Source organism: Fundulus heteroclitus, chromosome 3 (genome assembly GCF_011125445.2).
Source record: "Fundulus heteroclitus isolate FHET01 chromosome 3, MU-UCD_Fhet_4.1, whole genome shotgun sequence".
Taxonomy (NCBI): domain Eukaryota; kingdom Metazoa; phylum Chordata; class Actinopteri; order Cyprinodontiformes; family Fundulidae; genus Fundulus; species Fundulus heteroclitus.
The window spans coordinates 14845256-14867258 of NC_046363.1; the positions used below are offsets into that span (position 1 = coordinate 14845256).

General features: G+C 39.3%; 1 protein-coding gene across 2 annotated transcripts in view; it reads right to left on the reverse strand.

Moving 5' to 3' along the window:
• LOC105927708 (A disintegrin and metalloproteinase with thrombospondin motifs 16) overlaps positions 1-22003 on the reverse strand; it is a 55122-nt gene that overhangs the window by 15198 nt on the left and 17921 nt on the right. For both annotated transcript variants that reach the window (XM_036130668.1, XM_036130671.1), the window contains 13 exons: positions 20248-20331; positions 19618-19777; positions 15755-15860; positions 15229-15366; positions 12211-12364; positions 9715-9810; positions 8153-8301; positions 5080-5252; positions 4863-4993; positions 4418-4541; positions 3243-3487; positions 3023-3164; positions 1758-1884 (listed from right to left, as the gene is read on the reverse strand). In XM_036130668.1, coding sequence (XP_035986561.1) covers positions 1758-1884; positions 3023-3164; positions 3243-3487; positions 4418-4541; positions 4863-4993; positions 5080-5252; positions 8153-8301; positions 9715-9810; positions 12211-12364; positions 15229-15366; positions 15755-15860; positions 19618-19777; positions 20248-20331 — 1829 coding nt within the window. The remainder of the gene's footprint in view (positions 1-1757; positions 1885-3022; positions 3165-3242; positions 3488-4417; positions 4542-4862; positions 4994-5079; positions 5253-8152; positions 8302-9714; positions 9811-12210; positions 12365-15228; positions 15367-15754; positions 15861-19617; positions 19778-20247; positions 20332-22003) is intronic.

Sequence of the window (22003 nt, forward strand, 5' to 3'; positions counted from 1 at the left end):
AGAGGAAGTATATCAGGAAGAATATAGAAAACACCACAAATCTTATATATCATAAATCATAGAAAGATTTTTTTTTAACTACCAAAGTTTACAAAAAATTGCAGATTAGTGAAGCTGAATGAGTTTATTGATGTGGGATATCTTAATCATATAATGCTGTATTGTTTTAGAGGTTTTTATATCTGTTGTGTCCTTTTATTGAAATCTTGAAATATTTTATTATTGTACACTTAAGATAGCTTGTCTTATCCCCTAACAAAAATGGTCATAAATGAAGTAATTTTCCTATTAGTGTCATAATCTGCACATATTATTATAGTCCTTCTTAGTGTGTTACTGTGCTCCTTGAGTTAGATTCTGCCTCTTGCCCATTTTGTCTGCTTTATTGTTTCCTTCCCTAAATTTTGCTTCTCGACTTTTGTAAGTCTGTTAAACTCAAAAGTTGTTTCATATAATGCAGTTGTAGATGAGAAACCCAACTAGTGACTAGACTCCTGAATTGCACTTCATGACCAAAGCCAAGCAGCTATAACTGTACCAAACACAGTTTAAGAGTGAGTGAAGTTTTGTCCCTGCTCTGGTGCTCAATAGCAGAGAGTCAATTTAGATATTCAGCAATTCAGCCATAATCTTGAAATGGTTAATGTCCATAATAACTTCTCAATATTTCTTGCGGAACTGCTAAACAAGGTCATGGACTTTCAATTAAATTTGAAACAGCGGTTTCATGTTTCCGTGTGTACATGAGAACTGCATCTTTTCTTAAACAATGCTGTTGCAGACCCATCTCTCTGTAACCTGCATGCATCTCACTCTCACAAATAACGTATTATGTTCATGCTAAGGCAAATATTGGCTTGGTTATTGCTGTTAGTGGCGTCCTTGGATTCTTCCTTTTACACAAGCGTGTCCCCTGTGACCTCACAAAAAAAGGTAATTTTCTCTGAACCCCCGCCATGTTGCTGAGTTTACTTCACATGAATTGTCTGTGCATGCCTGGTGTTTTTTTTGTGTGTCTCTATGACAGTTTCACAGCGTCACTAATGGGGCCGGCATACCTGCTACAGTGGTTTCAGTGTTGCTGTGTCATCTCGTGTGGACGCACAATTTTTTCTTAAACGTTTATGAAAATAATTGAAGAAAAAAAGCCCCCCTGCCAGTTTAATTCTTAACAGATTGCTGCAATGTCAATGACACAATTCATCCAAGAGGAGTAAATGCTGCAAGTCAGTGACGGAATGCCATTTGCTGGGTTTGCTTAGGTACAAAACTTTTTCAAACGATTTGAATAATACACTGAACTTGACTAGATGGCTTGTTTACAACTCAATTCGGAATGTATGTAGAAACTAACTTTTTCAGAACGATTGGTTTTAGTTGACTTTTTTTGTAAAGTGCCTTGAGACAACATGTGTTGTGTATTAGCACTATACAAATAAAACCTAACTGAAACTGAATCAAATGTCTTTGATGAGTGAGTTAGGTGGGACACAACCCCAAAACTTATGCAGGCCATGGAACACTGTTGGAACGCAGCACCGTTTTACTGCAGCAGTTTTGAAGCATTCAGATGGGACATTAATTATACTTCAAGCTGATATTATATTAGGACTTGGCATCAGCAATTCAGAAAATGAGTTAAGGGCACAACATTTTTTTAGCAAGACAAGTTTGGTGTATTCACTAGTTTCTAAAACAATAGCTGGATTAACATAACATGATTTGTATACCATGGAAGCAGTGAACACAACACTGACCTGGCAGGACATGAGTGGGTGTTGCAGGGTATCATTCCAGTTGCTGGTCTAGTTCTGGGATTGCAGTAGGACATGTTCACCTGCACTCTACTGTCTTTGTAGCATGCAGACTTGGTGTGCATATGTCCTGTTTGGAGGCATAGACCAGCAAATACAAATTTCTTTAACAAGGAAATTGCCATTTTCACATCTAATGTAAACTAACATTGAAACAAAGCTGCAAGTTAATGTAAAACCTTCCTGTACATTGCTCAAGCTTAGCCAGTAATGTATGTTAGGAAATGCTTAATCATATTAAGTTGCATAAATGCATGCATGTGGATTTCTCACACTATTTTAATGTTACGGCAATGTTTTTCAATCTGACGAGCTAACATTCTTGGGAAGGGAGAAAAGAAAATGCTTGTTCTTTTACCACGTCTCGCTTCATCCATACGTCATGAAAATAATGATTTTATTAGATAATGACAGTTTTATATTTTTAATGAGAATTATTTCAATTAACACTAAACTTCAGACTATTTTCAAAAAATGTGCCCTTTGCTTTAGTAACGTTTGATAAAAGTAAAGTTCTGGTATTAAGTGACCAGGCACACTAGTGATGAGAAGTTATTTGCCCTAAGGCAAGGTCACTCTGCACATCTTTACTCAAACAGGCCAGTTAGTCAATCACACCCTTTAATAAAGCAGCACCCCCATCCCCCCCAACCCATCACAGCCTCCAATCAGGATACAAAGAGGTAGAAATGCTTAGGGGTGGACAGCAACAGACAAGAATGGGAACTCTAACCTTCAGGGTCAGCCAGAAGGAAAGCTACACTGTGGGCTTTGTTCGCCCTTATTGAGCCAAGTAAGTGCATGCGCACATATGTGTGTATAAGGCACTCGCAAAGACAAGCGTATTTAAGCAAACACACATGCTCATACATACACATATATACTCCCCGATGTCACTCAGCCTTTGGCCACGTATTACTTGCCTAAGCAACTATGTCTATTGTATTTGTGCGTGTGTTTGTGTGTGTCTAATAGAGGGTTTCCATTAGAGGTGGTCCCAGCCTGTAATGCCTCCTGAATAATGATGGGGACACTCTCCTCTCCATTTAACGTGAAGCTGGAGGCCTTATTAAGGGTCGGTGAGGCCAGACAGTTGTTTATGCAAACTGCCCTTTTGATTATTTTGATCCAGCAAAGATCAAGAGAAACAGTAAACTGCCTTTAAAATTGAGCTATATATAACTAAACGTGCACAAAATTAAACATACCTCCAGCACAAGTCGCTGAGCAGTGGGAGCGTATGATAGCCCATGTATAACTGTGTTTAATGTGGTTCTTGATCATCTTTTCATCAGTTTTCTTCAGAGAATATTCCCAACTTATGCCAGGATTCCAGCCCTGCAACAATACCTGAAAGAGGACATTTATTTTTGGCAGTCAGTTTTAATGTCTATAATTAAAACTTTCCTTGTTCACTTATTTGGTTACCTCTATCACCAGTGTCTCATTTGTAGGTCCAGCCGATATGAGACTCTCTGGTCTGTTATATGGTCTCTTATACTCAAAGATTGTCCCAGCAATGGGGTGACGCCCTGGCCAGTCCACTGTCCAGCGTCCATTAAGGTAGTAGTGTCTCTGGGTGTCCCTGACAGACAGGTAGGAGCTGGAAGTATTCAGTTCCATGACACGGATACTCCGAGCTCCAGCTGGGATGGTTACGACCCCATAGTACTCTAAAAAACAGAATGCAAACTTAAAACAAATACCTAAACTGAGAAAAAGAATCTAAAGTAGGTCAAGCAAAAGCTACAGAGAACTAAAAACAAGAACCAACCGTTTCAAGAACAGCTTTTAGCGATTTTATTGTCAATGCTGATGAACACAATTGATGTGCAAAATATGTGTGAGGAATGGTTATTTGTAGTTTTAGTCTTTTTAAGTGTGGTGCACGGACTGGACAGCACTTTTCTAATCTTGTTGTACTTGTTACATATGACAATAAAATGATATTATAATATATTCTATCTTAACTTGAACTTCTATCTTAAAACTGAGATATAGAAAAAAAAGCAAAACTTGGAAACAAGTAACCTATTTTCCTCTTTCATTTAGTATAATACAGAAAGTCTGCTGCTTTTTATGTGTAAAACCCATGCCAAGTTGTGCAGCTGCCTGAAAATGAATCACTTTTTCTTTTTTTACATATGAGTAACTAGTTAGCCATCCATCAAAGTTAGCTGCTAAAGTAAGATTTTATAATCCTTGAAACAGGAAGTGTATACCACAGATAATGCTAGTTTTAAACATGACAAAAGCCTTTGAATGTATAAATCATATACCGTATAGTATGGAACAAATGCAGAGCAAAGTTAAATTTTTTTAGATAACCTCTGAAAAAAAATTGTGAAATACTTCCAATTGATCGAACTGAGAGCTGCTGTATCAACACACAGCATGAGTTAAATGTGTATGTCTTTTGAAACTCAAAGTTTAAGCTTCAGAAGATATGCACATTTACCATTTGGCTCCTAAATCAATTTGCACCTGAAATAAAGAATTTGAACTTGTTGAAAACTATAATATTGGCATAATTTAGTTAGTTTTTTAAAAAAAATTAAAACCAACAAATGTATTCATTAGAACAGTCTGTCTGGACGACCTACGGTTAGTATAATGCTGCTTTGTGTACTGTCCTTTGTAGATCTTGCAGGTAGAGTTGTCTCCTTTACACACACCACAAGCATCAGGCACAGCTGCTGAGCCTAAAATGCGGTCACAACCCACTCTCTGTGGATAAAATGACATATATATACATATTATATATTTTTTTTAAGGCAAGGGAGATCAAGTACACAAACTGTCATATTACATGACAGATGAAAACTATTTCTAATGACAAAACGTATTCTAGAGCAGGTGACAGGTCAACATTTTGTGTCCATGAACATGAAAGAAGTTGTGAGAAAGTTACACTGCCTACTCCTTTCAGAAAATTTACAGCTCGGTCTAAAGGGCCTCACGGTTGAGCTCACTCTTTAGAAAGGAAATTCCAAACCAACAGTAAAAGCTCAAAATCAAATTTCTGCTTTAACATTAAGAAAGCATTACCTCACACAATCCATCAATACAGACATTGGAACTATCCTTGGAACAAAGTGTCCCATCCCTAACTTTGCTGGCCAGCGCAAAGAAGAAATCATAACCCTCAGCAAGGCAGTAAAGCTTGCATACATCTTGATCTAGAAGAAAAGAGAATAAGGCCACATCACGCACATCATTTTCTGGCAAGGAAATCATGAAAGAAAACTGGGTAAAAATGTCTCACCATCCACTCTAGTGTACGGTCTCCAGGTGTAGTACCATCCTCTGAACTGTTTGCTGTTAAACTCAGCACACTGTTTTGCTCTGTAATCAGCAGTGTTGGGGGGACAATCCACTGTGTTGCAAAGTTTGTACGATCTAGAGGAGCCGTCACAGAACTTCCCGCCGTTGGTAGGTCTGTAAAAATTAGCAAAAACACATGGTATGCAGCCAGGGTTTGCATTCCTGATACATTATTGCTGATCACATTTTTGGCATAGTCTAAAGAAGAACATCTTTAAGATGCTTCCAATGTGCAGAGCAAGCAGAAATCTAAGCTGTGGAATTTTACAAACCACACTGACTTCATTGTCCTGACTAGTACATGAGAATATCTCCAGCTGTGTAGGGATGCATGGGAGATTGCCTTTGTTGAGGCTTCTATCACAGGTGTACATCCTGGGGCTGCCATTCCAAAAACCCTTCCAATGCACAATTGCTCCCTCTATCAGCCTTTCAGATCACATTCCCACTTATCTATAAATCAATCATAAATTCTATAATTTCATTTCTCAATATTTCCTCCTTTATTGTTTTTAATCAGTTCTCGCTATCCTCAATGTCTCTCATCCTTCTGTGTCAAGTTTTGCTTACCACATGTCAGGTTCTTGGTCTGATAAAGAGAAAGTCCGGACATTTCTGAGTGAGCTCACTGGCTGTCAGTGCAGTTATTTATTTAGTTAATGAATAAGTAAGGGAATGAGCAAACCAATAAGAAGGCTACAAGCCAATAAGAAGGAGTCATACATATGTAGGAAACAATGCTAGAGGGTAATATTTGACCTCAATATTAATATATCAAGCCAAAAACGTAAGGGTACAGTAGAGGTTCCTTTTTAAAGTGTGTTTTTTTATTTCTACTTAGATTTATCTTAGGGGAATTAAACCAATGTTATGTCTCTTTAATATGATGAGGTGAGATTAGCTTTGTTTAACATACTAAGCAGACTCACAAATAAACAATGTCTGCCTGTCAGGAGAGGGAGCCTGCTGCTTTCTGGTCATATGCCCCCATATACACCCGTTATCTATCTTCAAAGCTATCTAACTTTTTCGTCAAGCCTCACTTCAGCCTTGTTCAGTTTTAAACTAAATAATAATGTTTATAAATGTTCCTAAATCTTTAAATCATTTAGAAATATCAGCAAGCCTAGCTGACCCCAGGAGAGGCACTCTACCATAGGTGACCTTCTGACGCACCTACATCATGAGTCAGACACATGACAAAATATTTCCTCCAACCCATAACCTTAGCTGTAATTCTTAGAACAATGTTACATTTAAATGCAATTGTGTTTATTTAACTTACATGTGAACGGGAAAGGAATGGACTGTCAGGGATTCAGTCTGAATGTGAGACTATTTTATTTAGCTTTTATCCAGTGCTGCACTATACGCAATCGTTTTTATTTACTGTTTACAACTGTAATTAAAGCTTGGTCTACTGTTAATTTCTCGGAGTGTGTTGATACAGAAAAAAAAACAAAAAAAAAAAAAAAACTTTTTGCGCAATCCAAACATATACAAAATCAAGTATATTTTGTTAGACATCTAGTCCTGTCATGGATGGGAAGAATTTGAAGTGCTCTTGATACATGTGGGGTTTGCAATGGCATGAACATGTAAAATGTATTGTGTCCTACTGCTTAAGGAGGAAGTAAGTTACTTTTTGTCATGAAATCAACCTCGTTTTTTGTCTCTGCATATTTAATAATTTTTTTGACTATCTTGGGAGGAGGGAAGTTCAGTGATGCACACTGAATGAGTGCCCAAAGGTGGTCAAAGACTAAGAAGATAGGGCCACACGAAATGCTATATCTGCTACTTCAAACAACCTGGTGAGGTGAGTGACTCTTCATTTGTGCAGACAGAGCATATGCATAGTGTTGTCAGTAAGTCACATTACTAATTGGGTCAAAACAATGACATTTTCTTAGGACCGCAGCATTAGGTGACCCTTCATTTTTAAACTTCTAGTTTGAGGTTTTCTCCCCAGCTGAGTTCAGTCAGCTTCCTGTATAGGGATGTTTCGCTATACTGATGCATAGTAGAGTTTAGCCCCTGAACACCTCAACAAAACTTCATAACAGATGTAAAGAGGAGAAGATATGTGAGATGGTTGAAGCAGATAAATCAAGATACATTAAATACTACAATGATGTCTTCTTAAAGCTACACATGTTCTTATAAGCTACAGAAATGCAAGTCAAATAAGCAATAGTGTGATAGAGGCAGTAAGAACATAACCTGACCCTAGCCAGATTGATATCGCTCCGCCTAGCTTCACTCACATCCATCTGGGACCTCTCCCATAGAGAGTGATTTCTACAACCAATTTTATTGTCTAGCCAATCAGGACGCAGGGCTGGAGTTTCATTGATGTGACGTAGTGGAGAAGCGACTGTGAGACTGTTTTGATTCAGACAACAATGGCGGCTCGCATCGAGGAAGCAAGCGTTAACATTGATGCTGCTATTTCTTCCGTGTTGTCCAATCTACCTAATATTGTTTCATTAAAAGAACATTAGAGAACGCCTCTGAAGGCTTTTGTTGGTGGAAACGATGTTTTCGCTCTTCTCCCGACCGGAGTTTTGTTTTCCGGCAGAGCGGTTAGCGCGAACCATTTTAGGAGGCCTTTAGTCCTCGATGCAGTCGGCCCGGGATCGACTCCGACCCGCGGCGCTTTGCCGCCTGTCTTCCACCCTCTTCCTGTCAGCTCACTATCAATAAAACGCGTGCCACTAGAGCCGCAAACAAATAAATAATAAAAGTTTTCCTGCGTCGCTCTCATCAGCGTCACGGGTTGGCTTCGGTGTGAGTGGTTGAAATAGCACGTCGATAAAGATGACAGACAAGTGGCTTATCCAATCATATGCAAGGATTTTGATAAGGCCCAGCCTTCTGAAACGCCATTCCTATGGATCTGTCCCAGATGGATGAGTGGAGCTAGGCATAGCAAAATACATCTGGCTAGGGTCAGGTTAGTAAGAACACAGCCCTGTCTTAAACTAGTGACCAAAACGTGGGATTCGTTTTACCTTGGGTTATTGCAATGCCTGTCTCGATAGGTCACACCACTTTCACAGCTTCGAGAGCACGTAGACCACGATGACCACTCTGACCAATGGCCATGCTGAGGCCTGGGGCCTTCATCACCCTGCTTCACACAGTGGCCCCTACGACACCACTGAAGCCAAAGGACACAGAAAAAATAGAAGTTATTGAATTGCCAACTTCTAAGACAAGGTTCGTACAACGTGCTGCATGAGGTGATGGAACATCCAACACAGAAGAATGAGAACATATAGCACAATATATAATTAATTACCACATAATTAGGTTACAAATCTTACAGAACCTCTCTTTAAATGCCCTGAAAAGTGAACACAAATGCAGACTAACCAACATCAGCACACGCACAAAGAGAACCAGGGAGAAGCCTCTAAAATATCCTCATGGTTTCACTAATCACTAGAACAGCTGATTTTCCCCCACAGGTTTTCCCCTGCAGCTAAGTGCCATGGATTCCTATGCAAGACTGTCATTGTTTGTGTTCAGTTAATTGCATTGTGAGGGGAAAGAGCTGGATTAAGTCTAAAGCTATGAGAAAACACAGATGATGGGGTGTTAGGGCAGGGAAACTTGGTCTTCTGTCAGTCATGAAAGAAAAGGGACACAATCAAAGCATAAATAAAATAAAAAAAACAGTTGTGTATTTCTGCAACATCAGCTACAAACCAGCTGCTCCTGCAGGTAAAGGAAGATGCAGGTGGTTTTTTTTTCTTCTGTTAGATGCAATGAAATCATCTCCCATGAGCTTCTAAGTGAAATCAAAAGGTTCACTCAGAACATAAGAAGTGTGGTGTCACCAAGTTCAGGGCTTTTGTCTTTAAATGGCAACACTCCTTAGAAGTATTAGCACCATATAACAGTAAAACGGTCAATAAATTTTAGCTTGCAGGCTGTCCACAACATGAATTACTTTTGCTTTTTGTCTCATGCAATTTACTGACTCAGGGGTCTGCGGTATCCTTTGGAGAAGGAATGCGTTTGTCTCTGTATGAGACATCACTTTTTACAAGCTTCACCCCCGACTGAACGCTGCACAGTTCATAATGTTAAGTAGCATACTAACAAAAGAAAAAAAGTCTTGTCGCAAAAGGACAATTTACTCCTGAATCAGCTCCCTCTATTATTTCTGAGTGGAGAACTTTAAAACCGTCTCTTTTTATGTTCTTGTTTGATCGATGTTTTGCTGTTGGATGGCTTTTTTTTTTTTACCCTAACCACAGGGGAATGTGTCTTAGAGACTCTTGTTTGGTTCCTTTTGCTTGTCGATTTCTTTATTAAGATGTTGCCATGGAGGAACGGACTGACCCCAATAAAGAAACAGTGAATGTCTGAGCTGATTTGATAAAACTGGGGTGTTTTTTCCAAACACATGTCAACGGCAAGACTGTGTTTGTGTCACCTCCAGATAAACGGATGAAAACTGCATCCTATTTTGCTCATGTCATGCTTTCTTACTAAAAAAGGCCTTCAAAAGTACAACTGAACTCCCCCAACGCTCAACACAAACACACAAAAGAGATTCAGTCACCATGTTGGGGCCACAGGCAGAGCCCTCTGCAGCTGGCATGAATTTGGTCTCGCATTTCCTCCCAACACGGTGGCACCACAGAGCCTTGCAGATATCCTGAAACAACATTAGGAAAAAAAAAAAAAAAAGAGAGAAAAGAGATGGGATGTCTGGGATCCTCCTCACAGCAGAGTTAAACAAAGCTAGCACCTGGAGGAATTCATTACTCTGCTATTTTGCCCCCTGGGTGCTTTTAAAGCATGTTGATAAATGCTTGCTAAAATAGATATTGTCTGAATACATTATCATTTGGCAAGCTACGCCTCTGCTGCAATCGTGTACCTTCAAAATATTTATGCTTCTGTAGCAACAATAGCAGCAGCATGAACGCTTCAAAATTGACCTTTCACCTACATTAACTGTTTAATTTTTTTTTCTTTTTTACTTTAGGAACTCCAGGGACAAAATGTCCTTGCAATACATTTTAGATCTAGTCATACCTTCCTATTCCACACAAGTGGCTTCCCAGAAACGCTTGAATATCAGCGCTTCTATTAAATCTAAGAGTAATGCTTAAAACAAGTTTAGTCTGAAAGCCTGCCAATATTTGTCAAGGTCCCTCATATGAATTATCTTATTTGGCTAATTCAGAAATTCAGAAAGGTCTATGAAAAAAAAGGATGCATACCTTTAAACAATGTTAAACTTGAAATGTGATGCTCCCTCTTTATTCAACAGAAGGATTACATGTTTCAAACTTTAAACATGCAAAAAATATCCCTGTCAGGAGATGGTTCTTATGACTATCAATGCTAGTTTGTTGACATTTTTAGTCTCTCTCCTGGCTAAAGAATACGCTTCTGAGAAAACAATGGAGAATGTTTTATTTAGTCTAACGTCATACATCTCTTGCTTTATGTCTAGTACACTTCTGATTGGTTGATTGGCACTTGTTGACGACTCCTTTCCTGGACACTTAAGCTCCAAAGCAGAGATAATTTTGGGCTTAGTCATTCAGAAAGGTCCAGTAAACCCATTAGGAGAGCTTGAGAGATTTAATCGATGTCGTAATATGGTAAACAGACATGGAAGACTCACTGCTTTTTGCTGGTCATGGTTTACCCTCACAACATAAGAGCTATCCTTACCAGTCACTAAAACTGAATTGAAGTAAATAAAAACATAGATAAAAACGGATCCACAGAGCATAAAAAAAACGAGAGCAGAGCTCCTACAGAGCTTCCATGGCTCTGCATAGTTTAAAAGATTCCGATGGCATCATGGGGGGGTTTCCCTGCTAGTATTGCCTGAGAAACCATGTGTGCTACTTTGTAACATGTCCACATTGTTACTGTCTGAATAACAATATCAGATTTTGACAACTCACTACAGATACTGACAAGCACCTCGGCCTTAGCTTGTTGCTGCCAAGAGCCACCATGGAATTCATCCCAAGGCGTATTTGTCCAGCTGTTTTGCTTGCTTAGGATTTTTCAGGCCATAAAACTTGCCAACAGATCCAGTGATTGAATGATGAGACAGACAGAGATACGTGAAGAAAGATGATAGATTCAATTTGACAGAACCTGAAAAAAGTAGGACAATCTCCTAAGTGCATGTTTTGCTTTTTGTTTAGGTAGATCTTCTTAACCTAACCATGCGTACCATGGAACATATTATTTGTCTCTTCCCCGAGTTCCTTTTATTGATTATGCTCAGTAGGTACAGGCCCTTTCAAATAAGACTGACGTCACCGTTTGGCGAGGAACAATTATCCAACTACAACTTTCCCTGGAGAAGTGGGGGTACCTTAAACTGGTTTTAGACAAATTCAGAGGAAAAAAAGCACAACTTACTTTTCAGTAATGAAAAACCATAATATAACATCAAAAATAGATGATTTATACAGTGTGTACCAGGGTAAGATAAACAGCAACATCAGCAGAAGTGGCACAATGGGAGAGAAATGAGAAGATATTCCCACTGGCAATCATCCAGAGTATATTTAGTCATCTTTCCCACAGAGTTATTCGAGGGGAGCATCTTACTGTGTGTGTGTGTGTGTGTGTGTGTGAGAGAGTGAGTGAGTGAGTGAGTGAGTGAGTGAGTGAGTGTGAGAGTGAGAGTGAGAGTGAGAGAGAGAGAGAGAGAGAGAGAGAGAGAGAGAGAGAGAGAGAGAGAGAGAGAGAGAGAGAGAGAGAGAGAGAGAGAGAGAGAGAGAGAGAGAGAGAGAGAGAAAGTTTGTGAGTGGCTGCATTGGGGGCATGTGATCTAAGCAGTTATTTCTTGTCTTTTAAAGCCTCTCTTTTTTGTCTGCCCAATTCATCCCCATCTCCCCTTCAACATCTTTGTGTTTCCTGTAACAAACTACATAAAAAAACGTTTTTTTTTTTATGCTTCTGAGACTAGAAGCATGAAGAAGGCTGTGAAAACATATTGCAAAGATGTGAAGTAGGTAATGATTTCAAACTTTTTCAGAGTACATAATGTGAAAAAAACTGAGAAAATGCATTTTACCTTCTTGAAATCTAGGGTGCAAAGTTTGGCCTTCTCTCCAAACTGCCATTTGCACTGTGTGTCTGCGTCGTACAGCTCGCCCGGCAACTTCTCTGGGTACCGGTACTCCTTGACTGCTCTGGGTTCGTCTGATAGGCAGAACGCCTGGGCAGTGCTAATGGCCGGAAAATGGGATAAAAAGAAAATAGAAAGTAAGTCAGGAAATAAGAAAGCCTGGGTACAGAAGAAACAAAAGAATGAAAAGTACCTGAGAGGCAAAAGTAAGTGAAGAGTGATGTAAGGAGGGAAAATGAGTGAAGCTCAGAAAAGATGGGATATTAAAGAAGAGGCGCCGCATCAAACAACCAAATGTTCAACTGCTCCTGACACCAGCGGCAAAAGTTAAAATGTTGCCATCGCGACATAACACGCTGCAAACTCCAAATCTGAGAGACAGTTTTAATGCATCAGACACTCAATTATGAGAGACATGAAAACTCCTTGCTCAAATCACTCATGTTCTTCCACTAGCAGAAGGGGTTTCCAATGTTAACTGACCTCAATGGTTTCTATAAAGAGATGTTTTACAGCTTAAACACAGCTGTCAAGGGAATCTGCCGCAAAAATATGGTGGAAAGAGCTTGAAAAGGCAAAATATGTTGGAATATTGTTGGTGAGTGGTCCTGATTGCTTTAACAGGATCTATGTGTGGCCGCTTATGTGTGTGTCTGTTGCTACATGAGGTTATTCCAGGGCTTTATGAGCCCTATGTGCCTGCAGAGAACAATGGTCCGGCATGTTTAATATTCGGATTGTCTGCGTTATTATAAAAAAAAAAATATCATGAGGAACAGATTCCATGTGATCAAACAGATCTTGAAGTCCACAAGAAAGAACCGCGGACAGACATGGAATAATCGACTAATTCACACACACAAATAACCAACGGCATTATTGTTGGTGTTTTTTAAAAAGGATCTCATGACAAAAATCACATTTTCATTTTCACCGGTGGCCTCGCATGATGCTCAAGATGAAATGTTTGCCCCAGACCTTCAGCTGTGAGAACACTGGAACAGATTATGTGGAACCTAAAAAAAGAACACTAAAACGATCATTTCTTTTATAACATTCCCCCCACAGATCTTTTGGCTTTCCTCTGCCAGGAAGATATAGCTGGGTCTTTTATATTCACCACAGTTTGCTGGTGTAGAAAACACAACGGCAACAATATCTTGTTATTTGGCAAGTAAGGAAGCCTGAAACGTCTCAACAACAGGCTCCAACCACAAGACCGCTGCAGGGAACACTGGTAATAGACAAATTGTTATCGTCAAAACAATTTTATTCCAAGGCTCAATGCAACCAGGAGGGAGGAAATGCAGCAAGAGTCCCAAGGCTGGAAATGGGGTGGGGGATTGCTGCATAGAATACCAACAATCTCCATCTCTGGTGCACCCACTTCAATGCTTCGCCACACTTTCCCCCAGTTTTTTGTTACGTTAATACTACAAATATGTATATTATTAATATGTATATTATGTGACACACCAACACTTAGTACTGCATACTTTTTCAGAAGGTTTTAAAAATGAAAATCAGAAAAAGTGCAGTGTCTTTTTGTAACTAGGGTCCACCAGCCTGTGAAGAAAAATTAGAGAGCGTTTGTGGGCATTAGTGAAAAGTTTTTGCCATCTACCTTTGTAGTGCATACTTGTAAGTGAACGACAAATGGATAGTTTTGAAAGGCGCTTCACTTCTACGCAAATCTACACTGGATTGATAGTCTGTTCTTTTTTATTATTAAATAGGGCTCACACTAACGCGTGAAGGAACAGCCATGTTTTTATATTTGCCTCCATCAATTTTTGACCATGACAGGCTTTATTTGAATCTTTACACTACAGACAACATTTGCTCAGATCTCTGTTACATCAGAAAAACGAAACTTAGATTTAAGATGAGCCTTCCCATCGCAAATGAAAAAAACAAAAACAACTTTAGGCAGTGTTCGTTAACTCATTGAGATAGATTTATACAAGAGCATTTATATATCACAATATTCTGTTGTTTGCAACAAGGAAAATACTAAGCAATTCAGAAATTATGCAGGAAGAAGATCCTAGGCATTCAGTGGTGTTAGGGTCCTTTCCCTATGGCTTGATGGGGTGACGGGGATTTAATATAAGGCTGACAGGCCTAACAAGGTTGAGGTCACCCCGGCTCTAATAACTCACTAGGAAATACAGTCTGTCTCCACCGCTCCGAGAGGGCAGACCTGACAGTTCAGTTAACACACTGGTAAATTTAGTGCAGGGCACTGCCTCGTAGCTATCACGTTTCGAGCACATCCACACACAAACACACCCACAAGCACATTGACAGACACAGAAACGCCGCCAGACATATGGACGCTATGGCAGTGATGGTTGTTTTTCTGCTTTGGTGAGCAGCCTGTTTGCCTGGAAATGCAGTCACTGCACAAAAACACACGGAGCTCGACACATAATAAATATTCTCTCTGTAAAACAACACAAGCGAAAACCGTCAACACATTTGTTCGCATAGTTGCTGTGCCCGCTTAAATGTGTATTTCAGCCTCTCGTTTGCACACAGATGCTATGATCCGGTTTGTCCAATAGTTGTGATTGGTGCATTTCTTCACTTAGTCGCCTTGCATCCCAGCATTTATTGACGGTGTGATGTAACAGTAAACCTTAAACGTGCCAGATGAACACATAAGGTGTTGTATTAAAGTATATTTATCAAGCGCCTTTCACAGACAAAGTAATCACAATGCGCTGTACAGAAAAACAATAAAACAGCAATTAAAATAAAATAAAAATAAGATAAAATCACAATAAAAAAATAAACATTCAACAAGGCCAGTTTAAAAAAGAAAGCTCTTAACTGCTTCTTAAAAGAGTCCACATGTTATACTCCTATGTTTTGGAAAATTACAAAGCCTCTAACAAAGAAACATACATGGGTAAGGGCTTCTTAAATAGATCAGGGACATTAAAGAAAGGAGGTACTTACTTCAGAAAGCGGCTGAGATACTGCCGACTGCATGGAGACCAAGAGAAGATACCATTGTGACCGGCCAATGTTGGAGACATAATGTTGCCCTCTGACTTTTTGCAGATGTTGCCCTCACCGTCATGGACCATTCCGAAGCTAAAAAAAAAAATGACAAGGGCACAATCTCCTTATGGCGGCACCCATGTTTCATAGTAGAACAGCGTGGAACAGAAAAATGCTACAGTTGTTGCTAAACAGAAGACGCCTGCATTGTCGCAGAAGCAAAAACAAACAAGACAAAAGGTAAAAAGTTGATGGAAAAGGTAGAGGACAGCAAGCATTTAATACACATGACCACAAATGTTCAATGTTTTTATTAATTGTCAACGCCACAAATTATTTCCATTGACACTTCACTTTATTGTAGGCTACTCCTAATAAGGACATACTGGTGTGATGAGCTAATTTCTTACAGCTATTTATATGACCAGTCTTGAACAATCTTTAAAATAATTAAATCACTGGAGATGATGGCAACTCTTACTTGTGTCCCGATTCGTGTGCAATGGTGAAGGCAAGACCCAGCCCTGTGTCTTCATTCACTGTACAACTGCGGTACTTGCTACACATGCCACTGATTGGAGCAAAGCCTGCAATACAATTAAAGCACAGTTTGAAATTTTATATGCACTTTAATTTATTAAGATCGTGTGTGATGGCTTTCTTTGAGCCTAAGGATGTCTTCATTTGATTCTTAAAGGGACAGTGTGTTACGAATTTGGCTTTTAATTAGCAAAAATCAAGTACTGCTTTTATAAATGCATATTCTGGCAAAGTCTAATAACATCACATCAAAGATGAAAGCATTATCATAACTTAGAATTTGTAGCCTATAAATACATAGGTGTTGGCGCACCCACTGGGAGGTGCCATGTTGCGTCACTATTTCTGATTTCAGAAGCTGAAAGGGAACAAACTTGTCAGCCTTATGCGTTTGCCCTATCTGTCTTCTATATGAAGAAGTGCTGTTGGGGGAGGAGGAGTAGAAACAAGCAAAGACCACCATACACCATTCTATTTGCCGTTATCTGTTGAAACGGAGGACCATCCATACTCTATCCCTAGCGAGAGGGAAGAGAAAGTAACATAGAAAATAAAAAGAAGTAATAACCGGGAGAAGACCAGAGTCTATATCAGTGCAGCTATTATTACCAGGTGGAGATAATTCACGAGTCGGGATTTAAAATGGATGTAGAGGTTGCAGGCTTTCTGCCGGACACCAGGTAAGGTAATTCAATATAACAGTTAAATTAATTTTGGCTTTATGTTAGAAACATGGTAGTGTAGTCCAGCAGCTACTCTGTCCTCCTGGCAGAGACGGCTAGTTTGTTCGTCTTGTCTCCCTCTCATGCAGTATGTGTGTACGCGGAGGGGTGGGGTGACATCAGCTGGGTTACGGTGTCCATAGCTGTTTATTGTTGCTTATTTTGGAGCCCAAATAAGTAACTGCACATTTACAAACGACGAAAAAAAAAACTGCAACTCACGGAATTTATAAGCGACTTTATAAAAAAACAAAAACAAAGTCGCTTATAATAAGCAGACTTGGCAACAGTGACAAAACCATTTCACACAACGACTGCAGCTATGAGGTTTTAGCAGTAGGTTGGTACCAAATACACGGAGAATAAGTTGACATTGCTGTAGCTTTTCATGTGCCCTGTTTTATGTGCAGGACCTGAAGGCTTGCTGCGTGGGAGAGCTCTATTGAGAGCAGATGAAGTACTACCTAATAAATGTGACTGTAACAATGCTCAACGCAAAGTTCAACATTTATAAAGCAGAGGGAAAACATTTCTATGTACGTTTTGTTCACACAAGATTAAACGGAACCACACTAATAACAATATGTAATACATATGATCGAAAACTCAGAAACAAGTGAACCTGCAAGAATTATTCTATCACTATAACAAACTTCCCTATGAAAAAATAATAAAAATACATGTCGAGGAGCAATATTTGTGTTTATTAAGGACTTAAGCTGCACACGTCAATCAAAATAATTGTTTAGGGTGTCCTGTAGAAACTGCTGTTTGGATACATTATCCTTTGACTGGTACAGTATCCAAAATTCAGCGAGTTAAGTGGGAACCATTCACAATACTAATGCAAACCTTATGACACTGATAGAAAGAAGAGTGTTATTTTATCAATCTTTAAAGATAATACTAAAGCATATATGAAATATTCATTTTCCTGGGACTGGAACTGTAGGCCTATCTGCAAATCTAAAACACCATTGATCTGTACAGGAAAATAAACAAAAAAATCCAGATTGTGACATCCCTGTTTGAAAATTGTGTTTTTTAACTCCACGCACAAATCCCACCCCCCCCCCCCCCCAAAAAAAAAACTGTCTAAAATCATAAACAGAAATCTTACATTAGTTTGAACTGTCTATGAACTGGATGTGTAAGAAAAATCAGGCAAGGTCATTGAATAGTAAATCCCCATACTAACTTTTATTCCGCTTGAATAAAATTGCACCCTTTCTCATATCTCTCATTCTCTGTTAACTCCCTTTGTGCTCCTCTCTGTCCACTCTCCCTCTCTTTCTGCTCTCTTGGCACACACACACATATGCCTGGCTGTGAATCAAACAGGATAATACACATGGGGGCCCCCCTAAATGTTTTTGTCTCAGTGTCTCATGGAGACTCTAGCCTTGTGTTTTACTTAATTTATGACTTCAAGTCATTTGCTGTGAAGTGCAAAACCCCTAATGTAATGTCCTCATGTAAATAACTAATGTGAGTAATGATATTAAACATAACTAGGCCCATTCATGGTGAGAACTACGATTTAGTTCATTGTCTCTGTCAGAAAAAGGAGTAGGACATGTGTTACAGATCGGTTTTGAAACATAAGTGAAAACATTAGGGGACAGGGGTGTAATGGCAATGCAAACAAACTTTGTTATATGATGGCTGCTTTGATTAAGTGCCGTGTTATCTTGCACCTTTGAGAAGTAGTGAGAACTAACTTTTTGCGATTGAAAATACAGACACATACACACAAAGACCTCCATTTGAGCTTGGCCTTCATAGCGAAGGTCAGAGTTGATGCTAGCCCTATTAAGCTTTGGTTTTACCTGAGGTGTAGGGTTTGAGTGGGTGCTTGCAACGTTAAGGTCAGAACTACGTAGGGGAGTAAATCACCAGTTTTCTCACGATATGATGTTATATCAATTTGTTTGGATGATGATGCAATATTTATGACGATATGGATCGATATTTTAATTTGCATTGATGTGAATGGATTGTTAAACATTAAATAAATATATTGATGTGGATCGATCTATTGTTACACCCCTGGAACTAAACATAAAATCATCAGTAGTCTCCCTACACCGTTCTTTGTAAACCAGCACTAACAGTGAAAAACTCACTCAAGCAATCCTTTTGTTGGTTGAAGAAATGCTTCAAATCTAAATTATACTATTATATTATATTGTCGGGAAATGTTTTCTTTGTCTTGTTTACACTTTTAAATCCTGCAACCGCAACAAATCCCTACATCATCTCTACACCACTCCCTTAACCTGCAAAGATGATTAAGGCTTCTAGTACAAGTCAGCGGATGTAAGGCTGTGGTTATTTACTTGGTGAATCAAGGGTTTAACAAAGGTGGGTTAACTTCCCCCCCTCACCACTTTGGTCCCCTCCACAGGACCCATGGAGACTGCAATAATAAATCTTAACCCTGCCTTAAAAGTTTGTTAAAGAGGCTTTAGACAATATTCCCCCTTTTAGATCGTTCTCTCATTTCTGGGTCTACACGTGTTTATTTTGCCTCGCCATCAACTTAAAGGCCCCGACTTCAAATGGGGGGATTGAAACCGACCCAACAACATTACTTCAAACATCAGCCTCTGGAGGCTGTGATAAACCTGTAACCACTACGAACTGTAAGGGATGAGATGGGGTTGAAAAACAAGTGTGAAACGGTACAAAAATGCCATCAGAAGAGGTATGACTACTTTTAACAAGGCGATGTACTTGTGTCTTGTTGTATATTCGTCTCTGAGCAACACATTGCCTGCCTGTCAGACCTCTCAATATGAACAACAAATGTTTTTGGTAAAATTTGTCAAAGCATTTCTTCGTCTTGCGAAAAAGCACGTGAATTGAAGCAGTGATGTTCACATCAGATCGCACCTTCAAGAGTTTCCTCACTACATTACTCTCCTTTTACATCATGTTATTTCAGCATGTGTCTGCCTTGGGACTGTGTATCTGCCTGGATTCTTAATTTACATAGACATTTTGCAGCGCTTCTCTTCCGCAGAAGTGGCTTTTCTCATTTTTGAGCACTCCAGCGTCAATGAAGGGAATTAAGTCATACCAAGGGTATCGCATGGCTCATTCTTCCAAGAGCAGATGTCGAGTCCTGTGAGGAGGATGGCGTGGTCATGGTGCCGGCCTTCTCTGCCTCCAAGAGCTGACTGCCAGTGGCAGAAGCTGTTTAAAGTGTGGTCAGCATGGTGGTTGATTACCAAGCCATCCTGGGAGAGACAATAGACAACAAAAGCCAGAAAATAGACAATGCAGACTTTTCAGCGATGAGGGATTGCTGTCTGGTTTATTGCATGTCTTGCAACACAGCCTAGTTCCCTCAATAAGATGGATAACGAGGTTGTCAGGAAATGTAAAGTAAACTAGAATTAGCTACCTTCAAGAAAGGATGCAAACACAAAAACAAAAACTCATATAGGATGTAAAATAGCATGGATTCTCCTTACTGATACTAAAAAGACCTGTGTATCTCTGCCCGGTGATGTTTATTCCCACTCCTGCATTTTTTCCTTTTCCTGATAAATCTTAGAGCAATCCAATGAAAATAATCCCAAAATGTATCCTTTAATTATAAGAGACATAACGCACGTAGTTCTTTTATTTCTAAGGCTCCATTTAATTTTTATTTGGCTGATTTTTGATGATGTGTGGTGATTTTACTTGGCATGCATATCCTCACCTGGTCTTCATCCAAAAGAACAAGACCCACTATAACTATGTTGATATTGCCTCCTATTGTGCCATCTTTGAATAGACTGGAAACCTATAGAGGAGATTACACACAAACACATGCACACACACAAAAAAAAGTTTATTGAAACACCTAATTTAATGCTTTCCTTGGTCAACAATTTGCTTTTCGGTGCCACATTATGGCAGTATCAGATTTGCACATCCTGCTCTGATCAAAAGAGTCCCAAAAATGCAGCATGTTGTGACAGCCACATGGAGGAAACAGTTTCCATGGAGCGGCTGTGTTTTCAGGTACACAACATCAAGCATGTTATTTTAAATCAGTAATTACTAAACACATTTAAATCTTTTCAGACTGCCTTAGAAAAAAAACAAAAAAACAACAACAACTGAAACCTATGAGATTACTTGAGTTATGTGTTTGATTGCGTTTTCAACAAATACCAAAATGACTTCTTAACACTCTAGAGAGCTGTCAGGTAAAGTTAGGGATTTGGGTGTTTTCTGTGAATCTCCACTCGGTCTTTAGGTGACTCCTCAGTGGCGGGCTTACTAGACAGAACTATGTTTTGAAAATAGAGGGATTAACTTTGGATTTGTCAGTCAGTCATTAAGTAGCAAAACGAGCGTGACAGATTTCGCTGGCAGATCAGCTAAGAACAGCAGAGGGACTCTGAAAGCCGCACCGGTGACCTCACGTCGTATCAGTTTCATGTTTATAGATGCGCTCTTTCTGATAAGTCCTCGTGTCTTTCAGACTTCACCCAAGACGGGGATATCCAGTTACTAAACCCCGAAGCTTTAACACCTCAAATAAACTGCATGTTCAGCTAAGGTTACAATCTAAGTGTTGACAACACACAAGAGGGTTCTTGGATAAATAAGCCTAAAAGAGAAAACAAAGCACGACCAGCCCACAACCTTGTCTTTTAAAACTTTCCTGGTTTACAGTCTTGATCATCTGGAATGCGATGGCCTACCACTCCAACACGTTTAGATTTAAACTCGCAGAATAAAGCTGTTTTAGCTTATTACAGGCTAGTTTGTCTTCAAAACACTTGGACTGTGACTCATTGCTCAGAGAACCTGTATAATGTGGTTGCAATAGTCATACAATAGGATAAACAGAGCGATAACCACACACCGCTAATGGAGGGGCGACACAATAGTTTTTAAAAAAATGCAGAATTACATTTCTGAGCTGCTGCAAAATGAGGCAATTAGAGACAAAGCGATGAGATCAAGCATTCTATCATTTATAGGTTATGATCACAGACTGGGATGAGTAAAAAAAAATAATTTCTCAAGACAGAGACAATCCTCGTAGGAAGATCAACATAATTTAATGCTACATTAAATAAATCATTTCATGTCAGTCTTAGTTAGTTTCTGTTACTGTGTATTTCCTGAAAGAGCAATTGTTGTTGGACTTTACTATGTCAGTGCTTGTGACATCTCTAAGCCTCCTGATGATACATTTACAGGCATGAGATCCTGGATATGTTTTCAGACCTAAACTCCCCGAATAATTTCTGGCCTAGGCCAAATTAAGCCTAGACAGTAACGGCCAGTTTTATTGTTTTAGGCAAGCTGGCTACATGTTGAATATTAGCTGACAGCAGCTTAAGTTACAAACAAATTGTAGCTTTTCACATAAAAAGCACATGGCTGGTAACGCTTACGATTAAATTAAATAAAACAAACATTTTTTTTTTCCCTTGATGGTAATAACAGCCCTGTTT